Source organism: Eptatretus burgeri, chromosome 16, assembly GCF_056783735.1.
Source record: "Eptatretus burgeri isolate ZD-2024b chromosome 16, Ebu_testis_v1, whole genome shotgun sequence".
Lineage (NCBI taxonomy): Eukaryota > Metazoa > Chordata > Myxini > Myxiniformes > Myxinidae > Eptatretus > Eptatretus burgeri.
Genome location: NC_140976.1, coordinates 56604416 through 56614940, shown reverse-complemented (window position 1 = coordinate 56614940; position 10525 = coordinate 56604416). Strand labels below are relative to the sequence as shown.

General features: G+C 41.9%; 1 protein-coding gene across 1 annotated transcript; it reads left to right on the top strand.

The window, feature by feature from the left end:
* The first annotated feature begins 1018 nt into the window (after window positions 1-1018).
* Window positions 1019-10298, top strand: LOC147011112 (uncharacterized). The gene is made up of 5 exons (XM_085858588.1): window positions 1019-1172; window positions 1942-2076; window positions 5048-5733; window positions 6460-6583; window positions 8829-10298. Exon 5 carries the CDS (start codon window positions 9057-9059, stop codon window positions 10296-10298), a length of 1242 nt encoding a protein of 413 aa, XP_085714714.1. The 5' UTR covers window positions 1019-1172; window positions 1942-2076; window positions 5048-5733; window positions 6460-6583; window positions 8829-9056.
* Window positions 10299-10525: the final 227 nt, after the last annotated feature.

Genomic DNA, 10525 nt, shown 5'->3' with positions numbered 1-10525 from the left:
ACTCATAGTTTAATATAAATATGTAAATCGATAAGACATTAATAGGCATGGTCCACCAAGCCTACGGCAAGTTGGGATTGGGAAAATCCTTCAAAGATTCCGTATTACCCATTTCCTCCTATAATTACATGCTAATAGTGAATCATGAAGGCAACTTTATTTGGAAATTAAAAATATTACCTTTCAGTATTTAGATGTTTGGAGATGTGCTCAGAGTCTGGCCAAAGTTTTATCGAACTTCCAGTATATGAGTTCTAAACAGCAGGGACGTTTTGTATACCTAGTTGAGGCTCATGGAGGAGCTTGAAGCTAGAGCATACAAACTAACAAACCCACAAGCAAACATACATGCCAACAAAATAAAAACATACATGTTGTTAAACAACCACAGACACCATCTGTGACATTTGAGTTTGATCGGGTCCAGTGTCCAAATCCCGCTTTCCATTCATAGAAAATTAAACCCCTCAGATGGTGTACTGTGCTTCCCAATGGTCAACCGATCCAGGATACGGCCGAGCTTTGCCCGAGGTTACACGTTAGCTTCTGACTACTTGTAACAAATCGGCAAGGGTGAACTGCCTCATATAGCACTTCCTCATTAAACCAATTGAAACAGATAACCAGGCAGTTTGAAAGGGATTAAAAATCAGCAATGCACATACAAGTCAAAGTCATGCATGAAAAAGTCTTATCGACACAAAGAGGCCCCTCAACAATCACTAACCACAAATTACTTTGACCCCACATTCATTCTGGTGAAAAAAGAACAATAAGTTTTACAGACAGATGAGTGATAGCAGTGGAGTATGGGTGCGACCCAACAACAGGTTTATTTCCCATACCATAAACAATAAAAAGAACCAGGGATGATTGACCGTGATGATGGCGTGTTTTATCGCCCCGGCATTACATTGCCCTGGTATGCTGCCGACTCTCCCCTTACATTGCCTTCCCTCCACCCCTCACACTTCCTTGCCTTGCCCTTATGCTGTCTTCCATTCCCCTCAAACTGCCTTCGACTCCCCTCGCGCCACCTCGCCAACCCCTCCTGCAACCTCGCCACCCCTCACGCTGCCTCCTCACCCCTCACACTGCCTTCCCCTCCCCTCACACCCCTCCCCCTCCCCTAACAGCAATGAATCACCATATCATGGCAGGATAGCTGAGAGGTATGTATGCTTGCTCTAAGCTGTCTCGCCTGGGTTCGAACCCCGTCCCAGCTATAAACTGTCATCCCAGTGTTTCACGGGCAGGGTGATTGTTCAATGAGTTTCCGTTTCTCGGTTGGATGTTAAACTGGGCGTCACATCTGCCGGAATCCCCCCTCTCCTCTCCCTTTCTGCATTCTCTCCCCTCCCCTCTCTCCCTCTCACTCTGCCTCTTTCACCCCAATCCCACTCTCATCCCTCTCTCTCTCCCACCCTCTCTCCCTCTCTCTCCCAGCCTCTCTCCATCTTCACCTCGCCTCCGTCCTCTCTCACTCCCTTCCCTCCCTCCCCTCCTTTTTACTCTCCCCCCCCCAATCCGTAATGTACCCGTCAGCGAAGTGACGGAAAGTATTTGCTAGTCAACAATAATTACTAACTCTTGTGCTTACAGAGTCATCCTGCTGGTTGTATCATTGCAATAGTGTAACTACAGTGGCCTGCGAAAGTATTCACCCCCATACGATTCACCCACTTTCAGATGAATTACGAATTATGCATATACAATTTTTCCAAATGATCTTTTTTATTCACAACTGAAGAGATCAATCTAAACTGTTATAGTTGAAGGAGATTTTATGTCAGGAATACTTGGAAAAAAAAACATGTACAAATCAAAATTCACTGGTTGCAAAAGTATTCAGCCCCTACCTAGGTCAGTACTTGCGAGAAGCACCTTTTACAGCAATGACTGCTTCGAGTCTTTTTGTCTCGGTCTTTACCGGCTTTGCAGTGAGATGGTGAAATGTTTGCCCATTCTTCATATGAAAATTGCTCTAGTTCTGCCAAGTTTAATGGGGGATCGTCGATGGACTGCAATCTTCAAGTCTCCCCATAAATCTTCTCCAGAACGGCTGGACAGATTGAGGTGAACCTTTACACACATGTTCCCCAATACATGCTTGTACAAGTCTGTTAATTTCTAATTGACAGGTCACATGGTTTGGTGGCCATATTGAATTTACCCAAAAACCTTCAAAAATCTTCTTCTCCAGAACAGGTGGTTAGATTGAGGGGAAACTTCACACACATATTCTTCAAGACTTGGGGATATAAGTTTAATGAATAATTGCTAGGTCACATGATTTGGTCGCCATATTGAAGAAAATATTCAATAACGTTTTATCTGGAACCACTATCCTATCAAAGCAAAACTTTGCAACTATCATCCAACACCATTGCTGCAGCAAGGGTAAAATATGACATCAGAAGTCACGTTGTATGGTGGCCATCTTGGATAGAAAACGCACCTGATATGATTAACACGAAACTTAACAAGCGTGATCCCCTATCCCATTGGAGGCAGAATGTAAATTTATGATATCTTCGGTCACGTGGTTTGTCAGCAATATTGGATTGAAAATTATAAATTTAAAAAATCTTCTCCGAAACGGCTGAACAAATTGAGGTGAAACTTTACACACATGTTCATTAAGACACACTTGTACAAGTATGTTAATTTCTCAGTGACAGGTCACATGGTTTGGTGGCCATATTGAATTTACCCTAAAACCTACTCCAGAACGGCTGGCCAAATTGAGGGGAAACTTTCACACACATGTCCTCCAAGACTAGTGGATATAAGTTTGTTAATGAATAAATGATAGGTCTCATGGTTTGGCAGCCATATTGGATTGAATAAAAATATTAAATAATGTTTTCTCTGGAACCACTTATCTTATTGAAGCAAAACTTTGCAACTATCATCTAATGCGATTGCTGCATATAGGATAAAATTATGTCATCATAAATCATGTGGTTTTGGTGGCCATCTTGGATATGAAAATGCACCTTATCTTATTAACATGAAACTTAACAAGCTTGATCCTCTTCCCAATTCAAGGCAGAATATATATTTATGATATCATCAGTCACATGGTTTGGCAGCCATATTGGATTGAAGGAAAAATATTAAATAATGTTGACTCTGGAACTGCAACATCAATCAATGTGAAACTTCAGAGTTATGATCGAGTTGAAATTGGCAATGAAAGTTTCAAATTTCAACCTGATCGGCCACAAGGTCTGGAAGCCAGAATTATTTAATTATTTGAATCTGAGAACTTCTTAAATTTTTTTGTTTTTGCATAAGGCTCACTTGGCTGCACCAGCATGTGCTTGAGGGTGCAGGAGTAAGTAGCAATTCAATTGATACCGATGATGGCCCCAAATAAAATGGTCAACTGTGTACATAATAAATAGATGGAAAGTGGCCTGTTCCTCAGTCCATAACTTGTGAATCCTGCATCATAGAGAGACATGTGGGGCCTCATTAGACTCAGGGGAATTCCGCTTTACCTTCTGCACCCATGGTGTCAACATATATAACTTTGTGTTCAGGTTATTTAAATACCAATTCAATTGAAACCGACAATGTATTCAGGAAAAATAGCTAACTGCTTACGTAATAAATAGATTGAATGTGGTGTGTTACTCGGTCCATAAATCTTTAATTCCGCATCATACAAAGACGTGGGTGGGCTTCGTATTACTCGGGGGAGTTCCGGTTTACCCTGTGGACCCATGGTAACATTTATTACTTCGTGTTCAGGTTATTTCAACACCAATTAAATTGATACTTAATATGTATTGAGGAAAAAGGGCTAACTGCATATGTAATAAATAGATTGATACAACCCTGCTTTGATACAACATGGGATTGACGAGTTATGGACAGAGTAACACGCCACGTTCAAAGCCAGACTTCTTGGTACCCGGTCATCACTGCCAGCAGTTCTAAAGTGGCAGTTATAATTATCTCTCTTATTTATTTCGTAACACACCCATACACAAACACCTCACAAAATACACCACACAAAACTACACAAACACCACACAAAACTACACAAACACCACACAAAACAAGTCCTGGCAAGGGTCTCCATTTGGACCATACTCTGTGCAGAGTGTTGGTGCTGCCAAAGCAATCTCCTGAACTATTGGGCACAATCCTGGACGCATCGCCACTCCGACACAGGATACTCGAATGGCTCCATCATCCCAGCAAGCTGGTACTCATTTTGCCGACCTCAGAGGGATGACAGGCTGAGTCAACCCCATCTGGTGTTTATTCAACAGTAGGCAGGATTTGAACTCAGGACCTTAGAATCCCAAGCCCACCACCCTAATAAACGGTTAATGGATGATATTTAGTGATGTGACAACAGGACAGAAATCTGAAGTTGGATAAATGTCTATTATCTGAAAAACAGATCACTTGTTGGAGTTATGATGACATTTGTAAAAATGATCCAAGGATGTGGTCCTATTGCTGGAAGTTGGAACTTGTGATTATCATTCTACTATTTTTTTTTATTAAATTGTATAGATCTTTCTCACATGACCTTGTGATGCTTTGAATAATATACCTCTTCATTGATTGAACGATCAATCAATGAAAAGGATATCCGGATAAAATTTGATTAACCGTAAGAGCAGAGGGAGAGGATTAGATTTAGGCCAGAATATAAGGAATCAATAATGACCAATGCATTACATAAAAAGCTAGAAGTATGGAGAAAACTAATCAGATCTTTTTGTCTAAAAGTTTTAACTTGTGTAGTTATGAAAGATACAGGCAATGAAAGCATTCAGTTTTGTCTGAATTTGCAAGAAATTGTCCCTTTTTGTCTCCTTCCCCATCTACGCAATACTCCCTGCTCTTGCCGACCCACTTCCCTCTCTCTCACATACTTATATTTATTTGCTCTATGATGTGTCAGTTCCTTTGTTTCCCACAAGAATTTGAAAAAAAATAATTCTGGAATCCTGCCAGATAGCTTTTATTCTGCTTTATAAGTTTGTTCTCTGTCTCTGTGTTACTTATGCCTGAAATGCAGATTTATCAGTTTGTGAAACTCATCATTGACCTCACGGTGTCGAAAATCATTGCAATAAGTGTGAATCAGCTGAAGAAAAACTCCAATGAAGATGTGCACGCTGAAGAACGCAGCCTCAGAATAGATACCAGAAAATAATCAAATGCTGTGCGTAGATTGAGCAGCTTTCTCATGCCTGCCAATTAAAAAGTGATAATTGTGCTTGAGTGAAGTCACATGACTTGGTAAAAGACATCAAATCATGAATCACACTGCCTGTGAAACACTGGAATGACCGTTTATAGCTGGGTTGGGATTCAAACCCGTGTTAGATGGCTTAAATGTGAGTGTGCATACCTCTAGGTCATCCTGCCAGCCCCCTGCTAAAATAGGCGTTACATGATTTTCTTTGTTTATTTACATGACAACTTACAACCGAAAGGAAGCCCAGTTTAAACTAATTAATTGCAATGCCTCTTGTTAGTTAGAAACCTGATGCTTGATCGAGCTTGATACTTGTTTGTTGAAGTTGGTTTTGCTAATTATTAGCTCATTTGCCTGTGTAGGAGGAGATGTGCGTGTGTGCGTGCGCGTCCAGGTCATAACGTTTTAACCATTTGAGCTTTTGTCATCAAATTTTCCACAAACCCCGATTATGAGAATATGGAGAATACTAATTAATAACTGAGTCAAAGGATAAAGTCATGGTAAGTAGAAATAGGCTTTATTAGCCTGTCCGCCGCACATCGACACGAGATTGATGGCTTTTTTTTTTTAAATCGCTTCCGTGTTTATTTTTTTTTAGCATTTAAGCTTCAGTGTGTCTGTCCAGGACATAACCTTTTATTTTTTATTACTATCTGAGCTTTTGTCATCAAATTTCAACAAACCTTTATTGTGAGAATATGGAGAATACGATTTAATAAAATTTGCATTAAATTTTTTAGCTGTTGTCTTTGTCAAGTTTAGTTTGAGTTTCGAAGCAGACACGGATGGTCTTTGCATTTTGAGATGCTTTCTAGTTCCCGTTATTTCACCAATGATTGTATTTTTATTTAATTTATGAAGTGACCTTTTCTTGACAATCTTTGTAAAACTCTCAAAAGAGATACAATGCACATACGTTATGTACTCCTGTTTTTGCACGTGGTGTCGTTGTGAGGTCGGTGGTTTTAAGAACCCCATCTTCGATGTGCATGGCGTTGACACAGCCATTACCGTGTCTGGGGATTGAGAATGGATTCGGCATTTCATTATGGCATCTCTTGTCATGAGCAGAGCTGTTATTTAGTCACAGCCTTGTCATCATTTAAGTGTCGTATTCGACAGCTGCTGACTGCACTTAGCAATCAGAGCTCGTGTGGGGAAACTCCTCAGTCCATGTACCAAAAAGATTTTCTGTTTTGCGAATCCATCTTAAATCTCTTTTTCAGCAAAGAAAATTAAAGGAAAATGGAAATCTGCCTTTGCATCCATGCTGGAGAACTACATGCACTGTTTACCGGGAATTATTTCATTAATGGTGTCCTCAAGCCACATATTGCTTCCTGAAAGCAGGTAACAGGTGCTCTGTATCACAACTGGATTTGTTATTGATTAAATAATAATTACTGGTACACAACAAAACTTCAAACATGATCAGGAATTTTGCTGATTCTTGAAACCAAATTTGTTTCATCATCATCATGCAACACCTACACGATAAGAGAGATGTTTGCCTTTGTCTGTCTGAATGTGTCACCATTTTTCTCAGAGATGCTTGAACAGATCGTCGTCAAACCTTCAGAGGTTCATTAGTAAGTGCCTGGGAGTGTTTTGGGCAAAATAAATATAAAAGTTTGGAAAAACAATCACTATATGAAAAATAGGACCACTGGATCTGAAGCTTATCTGGGCACTGTCCTAATGTTGCAACCCAAATTTGGTTGCATTCTGACTGGTGGGTCTGGAGATTAAAATGTTTGAAGGAATTTACGCAATTTTTCCCCAAAAAAATTACTCAGTCCGCCATTTTGACACATTTCCGGTCATGTGATCGGCATGTCCTCTGCAATTTACCATCACAACCCTGTCCAAATGTAACCCAAATTTGGTAGCATTCTGACTGGTGGGTCTGGAGAAGAAGATTTTTAAAGGAGTTTTTGCAATTTTCCCAAAAGTTGAATAAGTCGGCCATTTTGACACTCTTCTGGTCATGTGATCCGCATGATATCCGTAATTTAACATCCGTACTCTGGCCTAATGTTGTAACCCACATTTGGTAGCATTGAGACTGGTGGGTCCGGAGAAGATTTTTGAAGAAATTTACATGACCGCCATTTTGACACACTTCTGGTCATATGATCAGCATGGCCTCCACAATTTATCAGGACCCTGTCCTAATGTTGTCTCCAAATTTGGTAGCATTCTGACTGGTGGATCTGGGGAAGAAGATTTTAGAAGAAATTTTCTAAGTTGGCCAATTTGTCCTACGTGACCAAGTTGACCAATTTGACCAATTAAAGTCACGTGACCAGAATGAGCATTGCAATCCCAGTTACCAGTTCAGAGTGGAACGTTGCTGCCAAATTTCAGCCAGATCGGCCCAGCAGTTTGGTGGGAGAAGAAGAAATGGGAGATGGACAGAAGGATCGAAGGTACTTGAGGAGAATACCTTATCTGGAATTTCAATTCCAGATCAGCTGAAAATCGCTCTATTTATTTTTTTTAACTCACTCTATAATGATTAATCCTTTGGAGCAATGTGAAAGGTAATATTAATGATCCCTGACCCTATTCCTTAGTGGGCATAGGGAAGTGTTTCAGGCACCCACAAAAAAAGAAATGATAATAAAATTTGATTTCTTCAAAATGCCAACAGGATTTGAACAGCACCGGGCAATGCCGGGTACTCCTGCTAGTGCTCCACACAGTGTCAGTTTTGCTGAAGCAGTTTTTAGCTGGGGTTGCAATCCTGAATGGGTTGCTACTCTAACACAGGTAGTCAGGACAGGAATTTTGAATTTTTTTGAGTGTGCTGGCAATAGCTCGTCACGAAGGACAATGTGGGACCTTTCACGTCTACCAACTAATGCAACAGATGAGACGCTAAGTTTCATGTCCATCTGAGGGATGGCACACACATTGATGAATCACCCTGCAAAACACCGGAATGACAGTTGTATATATTGTTATGGAAATGGCCCTTATGGGACTACTAAATATAGGATTAGCTCAGATCCCCCATTAAATGCATGTATAGCTCGGTTGTGTGGTAAAATGGACGTAACATGTGTGTCGGGAGTTGCAAAAGGTTGTTTTGTTGTCTGAGCGGTGTAGTACTGCAGCATGGCAAACCAATTGTTCGACTTTTCATAAAAGCACCAAAATTGGTACATTTGTTGGCTAATGTATTCTGAACAATTCTGGATATGGAGCCACTCGAGATTTTGCCTTGGCCAGCTTTGGTGGCCATTTTCCAAAATGGCCACCATTCTACTTTAACAACATGGGATATCTGTCATTGTTATTCTCTTTGTAGGTTTCTCAGAGGTGATAAATACTCCATGTGATGTGCATTTACAAAGGAAAACAATACAAATGTCATTTGTGTTGATTTATTATATTTACAACCATTGTATTGGGGAAAAATGGTCATTTTTTATGGGAAAACCCATTTTCGCACACAGCATCAGCGACAGGTTCAGAAGTATTTTCTTGTGGTGGTGGTAGTGGTGGAAGTGGTGTTGTAATTGGTAATATTGGTGTAGTAGTAGTAGTAAGTAGTATTAGTGTGGTAACAAGGTGTTTTGTGTCTTTGCAGAATATTGAGTGATAATCATCAGGAGCGGAGTCAACACGAGCGGGCGTGAGCATGTCAAAGAAGTTCCAGCTAGTGCATTCTTCCATGGACTGAGCGTCTGTTGGCCCATCCAACACAAACTGGGAACTGTGTGCCATATGCCAGGACACAGCAGAGTCCCTTGTTTGTCCAGAAAATACGAAACGCCCAAACACAGGGAGTGGGTACAAGACACTGGCCGGGAATCTGATGCAGTTTGGAGAGTTGGGCTTACGACCCAGAACGCTGCAGCTTGATAGACTTGATGAAGGAGAGGGCATCGAGGCCGCAATGGTTGCTCACAAAGCCGTCTATCATAAACGATGGATGCTTCGTTTTAATACAACAAAGTTGCAAAGAGCACAGAAGAGGCCAGCAGAAGGCAGCTCATCTGGTGAAGGCAATGCCGTGCCAGGAAAGCGCACCAGGTCACTCAGTGCAGAATCAAGTACCTCAAGTCAACCCTCATGCTTCTTCTGCAGACAGTCTGATGTGGACACCTTACATGAAGCCACCACATTCAAGATTGATCAGCATGTGCGGCAGTGTGCAACACAAATTGGAGACCACGAATTGTTGGCACGGCTCAGCATGGGTGATATGAGAGCTCTTGATGTCAAGTATCATTCCAAGTGTTTAATGTCTCTCTACAATCGTGATAAGTCCTCTGTCAATGCTGAAGACAAGACTGGTCATGAAAGTGTGGTCTCTGGAATTGTGCTGGCAGAACTTGCCCTTTACATTAAAGATACTCACCTGGAAGAGGACACATCTGTATTCAGACTTGCCGACCTAGCAAACCTGTATGCGAACAGAATGGAGCATTTTGGAGTTCCCTTGGACACGAGAGTGAATACGACAAGGCTGAAAGAACACCTAATAGCCCAGCTCCCAGGCCTATGGGCACAGAGCAAAGGACGAGATATCCTGTTGGCATTTGATGAGGACATTGGTGAGGCACTTGGCAAAGCTTGCGAGCTGGACTGTGACAGTGAATTAGTTCACCTCGCTCGAGCTTCAGAGATAGTTCGTCGATACATGTTTGAGGAAGCCAACTCATTCATTGGCTCATTCAAGGAAGGCTGCCAGCAGGAGGCTGTGCCACCTGTGCTACTTTCACTGGTAAATATGGTGCTGCATGGACTCTCCATCAATAATCAATTTGATGCTCCTTCAAGACAGGTAGCTTTGTCCATTGCACAGCTCCTGAAATTCAACGGTGCCAAGCATTGCCAGAAGCAGAAAAGAAGCACCTCTCCTGTTGGTACAAAGACACAAGAACATGAAGCTGTCAGTCATGCCACATCTCAAGAAACTCCTCTGCCAATGTACATTGGCCTGATGCTGCACGCTGAGACTTGCACGCTGGCCGGAAACACTTGGGGAAGACAAACTGGTGGTGATGTTCGGAGGCCTGCATGTCGAGATGGCAGCACTGAAGACACTAGTTGACTGGTTGCAGGGAAGCGGGTGGACTCATGCACTTGCACAGGCAGAGATTGCTACGGCAGGAACCGCTGACTCCTTTCTTCAGGCCTCTCACGTCAAACGCACAAGTAGGGCACACCAACTCACAGCGGCTGCCTTGTACATACTCCAACGACGTGCATACCATCAGCACAACGCCAGTGCAGAAGATGACCAGCCTCCCGAGGACTTCGAAGACTGGTGCCATGAGA

Excerpts from the sequence above, each read along its gene's own strand:
- LOC147011112 (XM_085858588.1), top strand. The coding sequence starts at position 9,057 with ATGCAGTTTGGAGAGTTGGGCTTACGACCCAGAACGCTGCAGCTTGAT.